Genomic DNA, 17079 nt, shown 5'->3' with positions numbered 1-17079 from the left:
AGACACAGGACCATACGACTCACTCCGAGTTAAAAGCCAGAGAATAAAAGTGGGTTTTAAGACGAGACTTAAAGCTCGTCTTAAATAAAGTCATCATATCACAAAAAAAAATTGTAAAGATGATTTAAAGTGAGGAGATGAGGGTTCGATTCCATCCTCGGGCATCTCTGTGTGGAGTTTGCATGTTCTCCCCGTGCATGCATGGGTTTTCTCCGGGTACTCCGGTTTCCTCCCACATTCCGAAAACATGCTAGGTTAATTGGCCACTCCAAATTGTCCATAGGTATGAATGTGAGTGTGAATGGTTGTTTGTCTATATGTGCCCTGTGATTGGCTGGCCACCAGTCCAGGGTGTACCCCGCCTCTCGCCCAAAGACAGCTGGGATAGGCTCCAGCACCCCCGCGACCCTTGTGAGGAAAAGCGGTAGAAAATGAATGAATAATCTGCTCTTCACCTGATACTGCATATTGTCACAAAGCTAACCGGTTAGCATTTCATCCTGAGTAGCGTTAGCACCTGGCAGTGTGACTTAGTAGAGAAACGCTACTGGGACGTGCTCAAACACGCTCCAACATCTTTTTGGAAAGCTTTCCCAGACGAGCGGAAGCTGTTGTCGCTGCACAAACTGCACATTTTCTTCACTATTCATCTCCAAAGAGCATGCTCGGTCACAAACAAACACGTTCCCCTCCCCGCTGTTTGTTTGCGGATTACACGTAAAGCGGGCGCGGCGGCGGTGCCAGCGGCTGGCAGCCTCGTTGACGACGAAGCAAACAAGCTCGCAGAGACGCAGATACCAACACTTCAATGAGCCGGCTTTCATCCTCGCATGATGTCTGATCAATATTCAATTTCTTGGCCTGCAAATGTTGAAATTGGCCTCTTCGCCGCAGTCGACTAATTGGCGTTGCCGCCTTGGTCCGCCCCGTCGCCACATGGCGGCATTTAGCCAAAGGTAATTGGTAAACACCTATTGATGAACCCGTGCCGCTCGCCGCAGACAGGAAAGGAAATCAATGACACGAAGCGGCGCTGGCGTTTCCTGCGTCACCCAACAGACGTCCTCTTAGGTAGCTCGAAGTAGGAAAAAAAAAAAAAGCGGCCGTATAATTGAAAGGCTTTCACGCTGCTTTTTTTTTATGCTGACATTTTGCCAGCATTAGGTGGGATGATTGAGCGTATCAATGGAGGGACAATATGGCTGCCAAATAGGAATAGCAGCTTTTTAAAGTTCAATAAGAGAGCCTATTACAGACTGATAAGTGCTTATCAAAATAAATCACTCACAAGACTCTATTCCGTCATAAGGGCGGCCCCTGGAGTCTGGACATGCATGCATTATACACTTACAACTTACAATAGATGAAAATATGAAACCTCATATTACAAATATACAACATAAGGTGGCCAGAAATATTTCAATATTCAACACAGCAAAATTTGTTTTCAATCAGAAATCACTCCACACTCTTTATTGCTGTTTGCTTCTACCATATCTTACTTATTGTGTGGAAATATGGGCTAATAACTATAAAAGCAATCTTCACTCGCTAAATGTACTGCAAAAAAGGTCAGTAAGGATAATTCATAATGCCGCCTACAGAGAACATACTAACTCCTTATTTCTAAAATCACAAATACTTCAACTTGCTGATATAGTTAATTTACATCTAATTTTACATCTAAAATAACATCTAAAATAATGCACAAGGCTAAAAATAACCAATTACCAATTACTAAAATAACCAATTACTACTATATATATCACTATATTGACACTTACTATGGTACCTATTATGGCATTGGATGCTCATATCACCTCCTACTTTGGTACGAGGTGCATTATTGAAAAAAAAAAAACCTTAAACTGTATTATAGAAAGCAGGAAGTGAACAAATGTAACAGTTACTGATTGTAAAAGTACCAGATGGAGGGGTAGGATTTAATAAGCTTTGCTTCTTCCTACTCCTTTTGGACATGTGGAACTGGGAACTGATTATGGGATGCACTCAATTGTAATCTGATGCATGTTCAAATGAAATAAAACCATTACCATTACCATTACCATTACAGCAGTACATCTTTCATGCATGCATTATATGTATGGAGGACAGCAGTGGCTCCCCACAGGACCGTGATCTATTTGTGGTGGTGGTGGAAAAGGGACACACTTGATTTAGAACTAAAAATAAACTTTCTGTTGTTGTTTTGCTCTGTCCTTTTTTTAAACAAGACTGAGTCGCCTGTGAGTGATGTTAGCTGGGGGGGGGGGGGGGGGCATATGTGTAATATTTAACAAAAGATGTCTAATGGTCCAATGCAGGGGTTCCCAAACTTTACCAACTCAGGACCCACTTGAAAATCAAAAAATTATTAATAATCTAAAGAGTGTTATTATTATTGTTATTATTGTTATTGTTATTGTTATTGTTATTGTTATTGTTATTGTTATTGTTATTGTTATTGTTATTGTTATTGTTATTGTTATTGTTATTGTTATTGTTATTATAAAGATTCAGGATTTAAATGAAAGCTGGGGGAAAGGAAGTAAAGAAAGCCCAAACTTTTAATCAGTGGTGTACACACAAGACAGAATTAATGTTCATACTTTTCATAACTGCATTCAAGACTGGCATGATGACCATAGAGCTACGTTCCAATCATAAACTGTATAAGCTTCCTAAAATATTGTGACAGGTCAATAACACTCAATAGGGTATTATTTAGGCCTATAAATATATATTTTTGAAATCTTTGCAATAAATATTTTACAAAATAATTTTAAAAATAATATTTAAAATGAATCATATTTTTAATGACCTCGCATGACCCACCTGCAGTACCACCACGGCCCACCCACACTTTGGGAATCAGTGGTCTAATGGTTGACTTTGCATGGTCAACAATGCATGTTTGGGATATTTGGCGTTGTGTGTTGCACCAAGAGCTTTCGGAATGGGACTCATCTTGACTTCTCGTTTGGGTTTATTCAAATATCGATTTCAACGGAAACAGCCTGAGGTCATTTCATCGACACGTGCTGGTTCTCGTCATGTTCACGTTCAGTTCAGTTACGTGAGTGCAGCTTAAGGCTTCTGTGTCCAGGCTCCAAAGCCCTAGCATCACATGCAAACATATCTTAGCATACATCATTTGCTGTGCGTTCAGACCGCCTTCGCACCTACACGGAATGACGGAATTGTTCAATTTGCATCAGGGGCTAAAATGTGACAAAAAAAACATAAAAAGCTGCAATTTTTCACATTATTAATGTATGTGTTGAGTGTCATGGTGAGGAAACAGCGCCCCTAGTGGTTTGTGGCTTGAAGCGATCTCTGCTGATACGCTTGTGTGATCAGGTGTCGTGGATTTGGGAGCCCACTGACGGCCAGAGGGACAACATCGCCGTGTACCACCCCATCTACGGGCAGAGTTTTCCCAACTTGTCCTTCAAAGACCGGGTCATCTTCCTGCAGCAGAACCTGGAGAACCCGTCCATCAGGATCTCGGAGCTGCGGATGTCCGACGCGGGCCGCTTCACCTGCGAGTACGCCACCTACCCGTCCGGGAACGAGCAGGGCACCACTACCCTCATCATGCTCGGTGAGTGGACGCTACCATTGGAAGTGGCTATAAGGGGGGATTGGGTTAGGTTGCTTCTGTGCGGCAGAATCCTCGCTCAGGATTAGCGCACACGGAGCGGAGCAATATTTGGGCATTACGGCGGATTCCAGGCGTGATTCAAACAGGTTTTGAAGAGCCGTTGCGCTCCGTCGGCCTTGACGGGCGCCTCCCGAGCCGTCTGCTTATCACCGCTCTCACCGCTGAAGAGCGCCCCATCGGGCCCAAAGCCCGAGACGAAACAATTTGAAGCTGATTCCCTTAGAGGATTCTGGCGCTGGTTCGATGCCGAGCGGGGATGAGAGTCAGCGGCAGAAAAAAATCCCAAACATCTTTTTGAATTCATCCAAAGGGTCTTGATGTTCGAGTAATTGCCTCGCTTTCTTTGTCCGTCCCTCGGCATGACTCCCGTCACTGATGGTGCCTCCCAGCATGCCTTGCGGCACTTGTTTTGTCAGACACGCTTAAATGGCATGCTCCGAGTTAACCTGGTTGTTATTTATTGACACATTGTACTTATTTATTGATTCATTTTTAATATTGCAATTTTTAACTTTAACTTTTTAAGTTTAACTTTTCATTGCTTTTGTTTTTAATTTTATTTAGATTTGATTTGATTTGAAAAAATTAAGCATTAAAATAACACAAACAAAAAAGTAATACATTAAATATATTTATTTTGTGAGATTTTTGTACATTTTAGTTTTTAATTTTTCAAACAAAAAATTAATTAATTAAATAATTTTATTTCTTAGTTTTTGTCATTTTTTTACAATTTTTGTTTTATATAAGTATTTATTTTTGTAATTTATTTTTTTTAAAAAACGTTACAGGGATGTCCAAAGTGGTCCCCTGAGTCATTAGCAGCCAGTGACTCATTATTAATGATTATTGATTATTTTAATGTTAATTAATGTTTTTTTATGAATTATTTTTTACATCCTTAAATTGTTTTAATTGTAACATTTTAGATGTTTTTATTCAAATTTTTATGAAAAATGTAATTCAATGCCGACTCCAAATTGTCCATAGGTATGAATGTGAGTGTGAATGGTTGTTTGTCTATATGTGCCCTGTGATTGGCTGGCCACCAGTCCAGGGTGTACCCCGCCTCACGCTCAAAGACAGCTGGGATAGGCTCCAGCACCCCCCGCGACCCTCGTGAGGAAAAAGCAGTAGAAAATGAATGAATGTAATTCAATGTATTTATTTTATTGTAATATTTTAATATGATTTATTTATTGATTTTTGTATATATTGACTTATATACAGCAACCAAGCAGGAAGGTCACGTATGGCGGCTTCCAAGTCATTAAGATGCAAACCCCGTAAAGGTGCACCTGTTTACGCACCATGGCGGTCGTTGGCACCACGGCTGGGGGCACAACATCTGCAGAAGATGCCTAAAGACGGCGTCTTATAAACCCGAGGATGTTTGAGATGGGGGGTGGGGGGGGGCATGAGAGGGGACTCCCGCTGTCTGTAATCGAAGACAGCTGGTGTTTTTCACCCTCCCACGTGTGCGCCCGTACACGGGGGCGCGGCGCTCTGAGCAGTCAAGCGCGGCAAGGGCGCCTCTCGCTGCTACGCCGGGGAGAATTCCCGCGCAAGTGCATCACGTCTGCGCCTGTGTGATAAAGAGCGGCAATGGCGGCCTGGCGGGATTCGCCGAGAGGCTGCACTTTGAACTCGACTGCAGCGACTTTACGTCTTTCCTCTCCACGCCTGTCGCTCTTTCCGCGTAACGTGTGCGTGGATGGACGCTTTGTTGGTCTCAACCCGCCACACAAGTTGTGTTATTTTTATTTTTTTTTTTACAGTTTTCTTTAACTCTATCCAAGTCGTCAGAAAATGTCTGACTATTCATGCTTCTTAATGTAGAGAACCACATATTCCGTCTCTTCTTCTGTGTGAGGGAGAGAGACGGTGAAGGACAGACTCACATGCCCAGACACCCTAGACCAGGGGTCTCAAACTCAATTTACCTGGGGGCCACTGGAGCTAGGGTCTGGGCGAGACTGGATCGCATCAGGTTTTCCAAAAACAAAAACAAAAAAACGCATTTATTAAAAACAGAAAAATTAATAAACTTTGCTTTGGTTTCGAATTTCTACAATAAAAGCTCTGATAAAACATTCCACTGTTCTCAAATATCTTACTTTTTATTTTTCTACACAAAATAAGATGATAAATAAATAAGCAAATCAATAAATCAGTAATAAATAAATATAATAATAATAATAAAACGGCAATAATAAAAACCTAAGAAACCACATATAGTTGGTGGGTAGACAAATTATTTTTTTCAGATTAAAATGAACAAAGCATTATTAGAGCCCTGTAGACATGACAAAACACGACTATAGTCACATTTATACTCTTTTTATTTACAACATATTGCGCAACTGCAGGGTCTTGAGACACATGCTAACTCGCAAACTAGAGATCTAGCGACCTAAACGGTAGCCTTCAGGTTATTTCCTTTAAACTTAAATAGCCAAAAACTTACCACTTCCACACGGATAGGGAGGATAACTATTAACAGTTATTTAACCTTTAACATGAACATTAATCAAATGTAATAATTTTTTCTGGGTACATGATACCATACAGCATCCATATCAAACTTGCGCGGGCTTTCATATCAAGGCGGGGGCCTCAAACTAGTGTCCTGCGGGACACATTTGGCTCGCGGGCCGCGTGTTTGAGACACCTGCCCTAGACTGTTTGAATGAGGTGATAAGCATGTGGAGGACAACTGTAGTTGCTATTGTTGTTGTTATTCTGACTGTTTCCGTCATGTTCCGCATGTCTCCATTTCTGCAATTTTATTTTTGCGTCAGTGCTTTTATTTTGTATGTTTCCTGTTTCCATGTTTCATGCTTCAGCTGGGGCTTCAGGTCTCCACCGGTTCACTAGTTCCTCTTGGACTTGTTCTGTTGTCTCCGAGGTGTTTTCCTGCTTCCTGGCATTATTTTCCACCTCCCACGGTGACTTTTATGTCCACCGTGGCTGTGTCTCCTATCTTTCGTGGTTATTTTGCTAATTAGAGTTTTTATGTGCCGTGGCGCTCCGTGTGAGCGTATCTTTTGTTAATTAAAGGCTTGAACCAACCTGGAGCAACACGACTCCGTAACAATTCCACATGTGTCGCACTTCATTGCAGCGAATCCGAATCATTTATCCATGCTTGCTTTCTATGTTTACATTTTTACATATTTAGTTTTTAAATAAAGATAAATATATTAGGATTATTAATTTTTGTTGTTTCAGTGTTTTATTTTTATTTTTTAAAAATGTGTTTTAATTTTTTGTTAATTAAATGTTTATTTATATTAAATTTGATTGTTTTTATTTTATTGCTTAAATGTTTCTGTTACATTTTATATCATATGTTCATCATTAAAAATGATTAAATGAATATGAAGTAAGATTTGTTGAAATAATCAACACAAATCCAATAGTTTCAGACGTCGTCGGCCATGTTTTTTTGTTTACGTTTGACTGTGGCTTTGCATTCGTCCAATCAGATTGCTCTGATGTCCGACACTGCTCCCGAACCAGCAGCTGAGGGTTTGCTATGATATGCTGTGATGTATTCCCCAGCATTATACTGTAGACTCATTCTTTGCCTATTGGCATGTTGAGGTTTGCATATTTGCGGTAAAACCTGTTAAAGAAGCAGAAAATGGAGCCGGCTTGCGTCTCGTAGGCAGCACAAGCAGACAGTTGGATGCAAATATATGGCATTATTTAAATTCATTGTGTGTGCGTTTGCGTGTTACAGAGGCTCACATTTTACCTTTATTGGATGACGAATCTCTCTCCGTAAGAGACAGCTTGAGATACGCCGTCAGCCAATTGTGTTCCGTCGTATTGAATAGCGAAGGGACGGCCATCATATCTCTTCTTATTTAAACGTGAATAGATAATCCCGGCAAACAATCCGATTAGCGCTTATTGGATGCTGCGGCACGGCCGGCCAATCTTATTATGGAGTATTGCAGCGTGATAAAAGAACGGCCTTGGACAGGGAGCGATTGATTGGCCTCAATGTCCAATATCAATACACGCTAGAGAGGGATTAATATCAAATATGTTCATCATAGTAATCTTCTGTTCAACCGCTCGTCTTGCAATAAATGTTAATGCAGTGGAACCCGTTTAAGTCCGTGGTCCACCAACTCAAATGTTCCCACTTGAGTCCACGTTGTGGAAAAAAAGGGAAAATGTTGTACATTTTTTATCTATGTAAAATAATAATTTAATTATAATTTTTATGTTGCTTAAAAGCTTATATTAAATCAAATTTTTAGATTTTATAATGATTATCATGGGCTGAACGGCGATCAAGTGGTTAGCGCGCAGACCTCACAGCTAGAAGACCTGAGTTCAATTCCACCCTCGGCCATCTCTGTGTGGAGTTTGCATGTTCGGTTTCCTCCCACATTCCAAAAACATGCTAGGTTAATTGGCGACTCCAAATTGTCCATAGGTATGAATGTGAGTGTGAATGGTTGTTTGTCTATATGTGCCCTGTGATTGGCTGGCCACCAGTCCAGGGTGTACCCCGCCTCTCGCCAGAAGACAGCTGGGATAGGCCCAGCACCCCCGCGATCCTTGTGAGGATAAGCGGTAGAAAATGAATGAATGTTGCTTAAATGCTTATATTATATCTAATTTTTAGATTTTAGAATGATTATCATTAGAAAAAATATTTCTTAAATTTTTATAGTAAAGTATAAATATTGTAATTATTTAGTAATTTTTGGTTGCTTAAATTTCAAATTTTTATGAATGCAAAAAATGTGAATGCAAAATATTTCTTACATTTTTATAGTAAAGTATAAATATTGTAATTATTTAGTAATTTTTGTTTGCTTAAATTTAAAATTTTTATGAATGCAAAAAATGTATAACGTTTTTGCCAAATCACTTTTTTGTGAAAAATGAGTATTATATGTATTATATCTATTTTTTTTAACTACATAGCATACCGCGGTATAGAAAATGAATGTTTATATTATATTTTATTACAGTGTAAACGGTTTTGACACCCCTGCACGAAGCAGGCAAAGGCCACTGCCCCCTTGTAGAAGTAAAATAGAGAAATGACGAGAAGTGAAAAATCGCCCATTTGTCTTATTATCTGTGAAAAACTGCTGGTAAAAAGTATCCTTTCCTTTCCTTCACAATAAGAGCGCTGCTACGCCGGCGACCTTGCTGAGTCACATCTGACAAGACGGCAGGCGGTAAAACACTCAGCCTCAGAGCACCTTGGGTATTATTTCATATTAGCCGTCGTAACCCGGCGATGAATGTGGAAATAATGCCTTCTTGTTTATTCCAGCGACTTTGCAGAACCGCGTCTGCAACCACTCACCCGGCCGCTCCCGCCTAGAATCAACTAAATTAGCCTCAATCTCTCCAAACCAATGCCTTTTGTCAACATTTCTGGCAGCCAATTAGAGTTTGTCACACAGCGGCAGAATAATTGAAGCTTCAAAGTATTCGGCAGCTCCTCCAATATTCATGTTTTATTAACAAGACAAACAGACGTTTATCTCCGCAGTGTCAAAAGAGGCCCGACGACAAACAAATAAGCCAAATTGTCAGCGGTGCGGGAACAACAACACTTCATCGGTGAATAAACGGCGACGCCGGCATCTGCCAAAAAGGCTCTGCCGCTAAATCCTCCCGCTCGCCGCCGCGGTGACTCACGCTGGTGTGCCCAAAACACAACGTGGACAAATTTGCAGGAGCTGCACTCGTTTGATAAAGGTTAAATATGTCGCCGCCGCCGCCAAATGACTTGTTCCACCGCGACCTACGAGCTGTTGTCGTCTGTAATTGCAAGGGTGCGTGTCACGCAATGTTTGCATTCCAATATGAAGCAACGGCTTGCAAAAGAAGGACGTCAACGCATTGAGAAGGATGCGCTCAAAAGTATTGGGACAACGCTCCAGGAAGCGGGAACAACCACCCTCTTAGTCCGACTTGGTCCAAGCCGCCATTGATGAACTGAGCAGGTGGTGAGGAGTGAAAGTAGCGCTAAAGTGTGGCGTTAGCCGACACGAGCTGACTAGCTGACTTTGTGCGCTCACGTTGCACCATGTGGGTCAAGTGTAAGCGACCATGTGGGTCAGCGCCGGGCTGCTCTAATTAGAAATCTGGAAGCGTGTGAAGGCGACAGATGTGTTGTGTGCATGCGGCGCCCTCACGCACTCCGGGTGCGAGCCCGAGCGCTTGGCATGTTTTGGATTCAAGCTGGCACCTTTCCGGGCTCAGACAAGGACGCCAGGACCAAGGTCTCTGCTCGGGGTTCGGGCGACCTGCGACGCATCCAGGAAGTCTCCGGAAGGCTGGACTGACCCATTTAAGGGAGGCCATCGTGGTGGTGGTGGTACTAGTCGACAGGAAGTATCCATCCGGAAAGATGTGGTATAGGTTGGCCACAATAAAAGGCCGCTCCAAAGTGGGCAGTTTAAGTGGATGTGGGGGGTGGGAAACCGGTCCAGAGATCCCAAACCTGCTCAGTGGGTAACATGTCCACTGAGACATTACTGCTAGCACATCACAACTATCAGGAGAACCAGAGCATAGAGGGGGAGGAGCCACCTGCCACGGCCCAGCAAGGTGCACTGTATTCGGGTACATGCTCCGAGACGGCAAAACTTTTGCGCTTTTCAAAGTTTTTTGGTGTCACAACCCTCCATAAACGGCACGGCAGTCGAGTGGTTAGCGCGCAGACCTCACAGCTAGGAGACCAGGGTTCAGTTCCACCCTCGGCCATCTCTGTGTGGAATTTGCATGTTCTCCCCGTGCATGCGTGGGTTTTCTCCGGGTACTCCGGTTTCCTCCCACATTCCAAAAACATGCTAGGTTAATTGGCCACTCCAAATTGTCCATAGGTATGAATGTGAGTGTGAATGGTTGTTTGTCTATATGTGCCCTGTGATTGGCGGGCCACCAGTCCAGGGTGGACCCCGCCTCTCGCCCGAAGACAGCTGGGATAGGATCCAGCACCCCCCGCGACCCTCGTGAGGATAAGCGGTAGAAAATGAATGAATGAATGTTGCTTAAATACTTATATTAAATCTAATTTTTAGGTTTTATAATGATTATCATTAGAAAAATATTTCTTAAATTTTTATAGTAAAGTATAAATATTGTAATTATTTAGTAATTTTTGGTTGCTTAAATTTCAAATTTTTATGCAGGCAAAAAATGTGAATGCAAAGTCCAGCGTGGACCCCCGCCTCTTGTCCGAAGACAGCTCGGATAGGCTCAAGCACCCTCCGCAACCCTCGTGAGGATAAGCAGTAGAAAATGAAATTTTTGAAAAGAAAATTTTTTAAGTAAAAAAATAACATTTTCAACCAAAAATTGCCAACATTTGTGAAAAAAATGTGAAAAAAATGTAAACCTTGCAAAGTTGGGTGTTCCCGCCCTGGTGAAACTGCCAGGCTGAACACAGCGATTGAATGTTTGAACAATTGAACTCCTGTTTTCCCTTCTCACATTCTTCACATTCGTAACCCCCGCGACCCTCGTGAGGAAAAAGCGGTAGAAAATGAATGAATGAATGAATGAATGAATAAATGGTAGGCCTCATAGGATGAGCCCTAAGAAGGATGCACACTAAGAAGCCTCAACAGGCCAGAAAGCTTTCAGACACCCAAAGAAAAGATGGACAGGTGGCTAAACAAAATAAGATGACATTTCCATGATGATTGACAGCTCTTGTAAGAGATGGACATTAAGTCATTGTTTGGTGTCCAAAATGTCACTCAGATAAAGACGTCTTTCAACTCCTTCGAAACAATAACGTGAGGTGAAACTCCACGTGTCCTCATTATCAACGCCAACGAGATCCTCTTCCTGCCATCTCACTTCCTGTATTTTGTTCTCCCCCCAGCCAAGCCAAGGAACTCTGCCAAGGTGGTGACGGTGCAGGCGGGCACCAAGGCGGCGGTGGTGGCGCAGTGCGAAGCGGCCGACGCCAAACCGGCGGCGGCCATCAAGTGGCTGGCGTCGGTCGGGGGCAACCACTCCACCAGCACCACCAACGGACCCGACGGCACGGTGACGGTACGCAGCGAGTACCGGCTGGTGCCCACGCCGGCCGACAACGGCAGGGAGGTGACGTGCATGGTGGACCAGCGCACGCAGGACAAGACCTGGATGCACCCACTCAGGCTCTCTGTGGAGTGTAAGGCGCACGCACGCACACACCTTTCATTTGTGCTCATCGGAACAAGACATGCGCACATTTAATCCTTTCCGTTCCATTCTAATTTACAAGGGATTAAAACGCTGCACGGGTTCAGTGGAGCCGGCGGCGGTGACGCCGCCTTAACCGTGCGAATCTTCGCCGCCGTTCTCAGCGGCGACAGAACACATTGTCTTTGTGTCTGTTAACAATAGCAGACATATCTGGCGCACGAGTAGGAGAATGCATGAGCTCACACGTTTGCACGGTGAGGCTTTAATGAGGAAATGGGATGGAGATGGCCGCGTTCAATTCACAGGTCACGTTAGCTAATTCGCTATCCATCTATCTGTCTATAAGCGTTCCGCAATCTCCGTTAACTGGACTTATCCTTTTCATTATAAGTTTCAAATGTATAGCTACAGTAATCAGTCATCATTTAAGATGATTCATACAACAGATGGAATCGGAGCTACAGCCCACAACTTAATGGCCGCCGAACGCAGTGCGAAATCTCCATGCGTAGCGGAGAAACATTATCATTGACGCATAAAAACATACATGTAAAACAATGTGGGCTTTTATATTCTATGATTTCTATACTATACGTCTCACCTGTATTACAACATATGTCAATAAATTGCATTGCTAGTATGCTAACATTAGCATGTTAACATTTAAGCCACTTTCATACTGCACATATGAACTTGCATAAAGAGTAAGTGTGCAAGCTTGTTAGCATTGCTAGCATGTTAAACATAACATGTTAGCTTTTATGCCGTTTTCAAAGGTATACTACACCTACATAGACAGTGTTTCTGTGTTCATTGTTAGTATGCTAACAGTTAGCATGTTAGCATTGCTAGCATGCTAAAAATAACATGTTAGCTTCTTTGCCGTTTTCAAAGCTATACACCTACATCGACAGTGTTTCTGTGATCATTGTTAGTATGCTAACAGTTAGCTTGTTAGCATGCTAAAAATAACATGTTAGCTATTTTGCTATTTTCAAAGGTATAAACTTACATTGACAGTGTTTCTGTGATCATTGTTAGTATGCTAACAGTTAGCGTGTTAGCATTGCTAGCATGCTAAAAATAACATGTTAGCTTTTTGCTGTTTTCAAAAGTATACACCTACATTAGACAGTGTGTCTGTGTTCATCGTTAGTATGCTAACAGTTAACATGTTAGCATTGCTAGCATGCTAAAAATAACATGTTAGCTTTTTTGCTGTTTTCAAAGGTGTACACCTACATAGACAGTGTTTCCGTGTTCATTGTTAGTATGCTAACAGTTAGCGTGTTAGTATGCTAAAAATAAGATGTTAGCTTCTTTGCCGTTGTCAAAGCTATACACCTACATCGACAGTGTTTCTGTGATCATTGTTAGTATGCTAACAGTTAGCGTGTTAGCATGCTAAAAATAACACGTTAGCTATTTTGCTATTTTCAAAGGTATAAACTTACATTGACAGTGTTTCTGTGATCATTGTTAGTATGCTAACAGTTAGCATGTTAGCATTGCTAGCATGCTAAAAATAACATGTTAGCTTTTTGCTGTTTTCAAAAGTATACACCTACATTAGACAGTGTGTCCGTGTTCATCGTTAGTATGCTAACAGTTAGCATGTTAGCATTGCTAGCATGCTAAAAATAACATGTTAGCTTTTTTGCTGTTTTCAAAGGTGTACACCTACATAGACAGTGTTTCCGTGTTCATTGTTAGTATGCTAACAGTTAGCGTGTTAGTATGCTAAAAATAACATGTTAGCTTTTTTGCTATTTTCAAAGGTATACACTTACATTGACAGTGTTTCCGTGATCATTGTTAGTATGCTAACAGTTAGCATGTTAGCATTGCTAGCATGCTAAAAATGACATGTTAGCTTCTTTGCCGTTTTCAAAGGTATACACCTACATAGACAGTGTGTCCATGTTCATTGTTAGTATGCTAACAGTTAGCATGTTAGCATTGCTAGCATGCTAAAAATAACCTGTTAGCTTTTTTACTGTTTTCAAAGGTATAAACTTACATTGACAGTGTTTCCTTGTTCATTGTTACCATGCTAAAAAAATATTTGTATACATGATATATTTTCTACATGAAATGTTCATACATTTACATATTAATGCCAAAAGAAATCCAACCTTTTGCCTGGTAGTGTGGCTTTCTGGACAAAGTCTCATTACTCATTACTAAGTTATGTATTTTATTTTTACAATATGCCAAGGGCCAATAAAAAACTAACTGTAGCCCAGTAACGGCCCCCACTTTGGACCCCCCTGAAATAAACCACTACAATTAAATGAAAACTCCTTGTTAACGCTATGACTAAATGTCCTCCAAATCCTCCCTCCAGACTCCCCCTCCGTCTCCATCGATGGGTATGACCACAACTGGTTCGTTGGCCGCCTGGGCGCCACACTAGTCTGCACGGCCAACGCCAACCCGGCGCCTACCACCATCACCTGGACGGCGTAAGTCGGCATCCATCTGTGCATCCTCTTCCAAATGTCATGCCGCTCTGCTTGTGACGCACAGATGGTGTGCTGTACGTGAGATTTTCCTCACTCTTGTTTTTTTTCCCTCCCTCCTTCCCTCCCTCCCACGCCGCGTCCATCCTTGCCCCCCCCCCCACAGGGCGTCCGGCCCCCTGCCGGACACGGTGGAGGTGGATGGCAACAAGCTGACGGTGAGGAAGGTGGACGACGCCGTCAACACCACCTTCATCTGCGAGGTCAAGAACAAGCACGGCGCCGCCAAGCACCAGATCACCACGCACGTCATCGGTGAGTCGGCCGAGGACGGGCGCGTGCACGTGACGCATGTCTCTACGTGCAACACGACACCTTCTCCGTCATATACACGAGCACACACACATGCTGGGATCAAGGCTGATCTGAGAACTGCGGGGGTGCTGGCCTCTCTCCATCTCTTTCTGACGTATTTTCTCACTAGTCGCCCCGGCGGGGGCGTGGGGCCGACCTGGTCCTCTCAGCAGGGCCATAGAGCACGACCAGGCCCTCCCTAACGGGGGGTTATGGTGTTTTGGGTTTGGAATCTGCTGGACTCAGATGAAAGTTGAACAGAACTTTGTGGCCCTGCTGCGTTGGAGTGGCGAGCGTTTTCGGGGGCGCTTGACGTTGGTGTGAGTCACTTTGCCGTACCTTTCCCCTCGTAGCGTTCCTCTTTCGGGGACGTCGTCATTCTGCACGCACCCTTCATCTTTCCAGCGGCTCTTTGCGAGGCCTCCTGCTTTCACCCTCGTACGTGCTCGCCATCTTCTTCTTTTTTTATCCTCCCCTCTGATGCTTTCACACATTGATCCAACACACGCTCAACACGGCAGAACGCTGAAAGGTTCTGGCCACCCGACGGCCGCCGGGGCCTGGCAAGGTGTCTCGCCATCTTCTCACAGCTCTGCTCGCTTGACTGGTCGCAACACCCCCGCCTGGCCTCCTCCCTCCGCTTGCTTTGCGAGGGATTACGGCGGCGGCGGGCGAAGGCCGCATTTAGAACATCGGTGGGAAATCACGAAGATAAAGATTTGAATCATCTCTCCTCCGGCGAGAACAAAGCTTCTCTGTGGCCGGGCGGTGAGTGGGAGGTTGTGAGCACGAGCACGCACACACAGTTACCATTGATGTCGTTCTTATCTAGCTTATCTTCTTTTTGCATGCCGCTTTTAACAACACAAAAACAATCGCAATGGAGGGGGAGTTACGCTAAGCAATGAAATCTACCGGAAGAATGTGAGAAGGGAAATACAGTAGTTGAATTGTTCAAACATTCAATCGCTGTGTTCAGCCTGGCAGTTTCACCAGCGCGGGACCACCCAACTTTGCAAGGTTTACATTTTTTTCACATTTTTTTCGCAAATGTTGGCAATTTTTGGTCGAAAATGTTATTTTTTTATTTAAAAAAATCATTCATTTTCTACCGCTTACAGCTGTTTTCGGGCGACAGGCGGGGTACACCCTGGACTGGTGGCCAGCCAATCACAGGGCACATATAGACAAACACACAAACTCACATTCATACCTATGGACAATTTGAAGTCGCCAATTAGCCTAGCATGTTTTTGGAATGTGGGAGGAAACCAGAGTACCCGGAGAAAACCCACGCATGCACGGGGAGAACATGCAAACTCCACACAGAGATAGTTTCTTCGAAAGTTTCAAATGGCCCCCGGGCCGCACTTTGGAGACCCCCGCCTTTCCCACTCACATTCATTCCTATGGACAATTTGGAGTGGCCAATTAACCTAGCATGTTTTTGGAATGTGGGAGGAAACCGGAATACCCGGAGAAAACCAACGCATGCACAGGGAGAACATGCAAACTGAGATGGGTGGAATTGAACCCTGGTCTCTTAGCTGTGAGGCCTGTGTGCTAACCACTCGACTGCCGTGCCGTTTATGGAGGGTTGTGACACCAATAAACTTTGAAAAGTGCAAAAGGTTTGCTGACTCGAAGCACATGCCCGAATACAGTGCACCTTGCTGGGCCATGGCAGGTGGCTCCTCCCCCTCTATGCTCTGGTTCTCCTAATAGTCGTGATGTGCTAGCAGTAATGTCTCAGTGGACATGTTACCTTACCCACTGAGCATGTTTGGGATCTCTGGACACATTCATACCTATGGACAATTTGGAGTCGCCCATAAAAAAAGAAACAAAATAAAGGGTTAAAAGAAAGAGGAGAAAGTTTCGAATGGCCCCCGGGCCGCACTTTGGAGACCCCCACCTTGTACTGTGTGTCCATGCTGTGATGTCATTGCCGTGGTTACTCTTCCACAGCGTCTCCATGCCTTCTTAGGCAGGTAGCTGCTGTGTTACTTTGGTGAGATGGGAGTCCCTCAGTGTGATGAGAGGGGTGTGTGTGTGTGTGTGTGTGTGTGTGTGTGTGCTCTACAGCCTCAGTCATGTTTGGGATAATTCAACAACACTCATTTGCCTGCTGAGAGCTGCTGGCGGTATTCTGCTAAACGTCGAATGAAAGCACAGACACTCCCTCGCAGATTTAATGATGATGAGGAGGAGGAGGCAGCACCTTGACTTTTTTTTTTTTTTTTACTTACTGCTTGAGCTATGTGCTGACTACCTGCGCTCGGTTGCCATGGCGACCCTCGCAGGGTCGGCAAGGATGAACCACCGTACACAAGGAGAGACAAAGTTTTCCAAAACTCTTCAAGACTAGGGTCCCTCCACACCGCCCCTGACCCCCTCCACCTCAACCCACATCCC

The 17079-nt window shown here is 43.6% G+C and overlaps 1 protein-coding gene across 2 annotated transcripts in view; it reads left to right on the top strand.

Annotated features, from left to right (window-relative positions):
- pvrl2l (PVR cell adhesion molecule related 2 like) overlaps positions 1–17079 on the top strand; it is a 137034-nt gene that overhangs the window by 51106 nt on the left and 68849 nt on the right. For both annotated transcript variants that reach the window (XM_058047573.2, XM_058047572.2), the window contains exons 3-6: positions 3361–3604; positions 11541–11834; positions 14196–14313; positions 14477–14625. In XM_058047573.2, the coding sequence (XP_057903556.2) occupies positions 3361–3604; positions 11541–11834; positions 14196–14313; positions 14477–14625 (805 nt within the window). The remainder of the gene's footprint in view (positions 1–3360; positions 3605–11540; positions 11835–14195; positions 14314–14476; positions 14626–17079) is intronic.

Source organism: Doryrhamphus excisus, linkage group LG7 (assembly GCF_037039965.1).
Source record: "Doryrhamphus excisus strain RoL-2023G ecotype Guam linkage group LG7, RoL_Dexc_Guam_v1.1, whole genome shotgun sequence".
Taxonomy (NCBI): domain Eukaryota; kingdom Metazoa; phylum Chordata; class Actinopteri; order Syngnathiformes; family Syngnathidae; genus Doryrhamphus; species Doryrhamphus excisus.
This window is presented reverse-complemented; position numbering and strand designations above follow the sequence as displayed.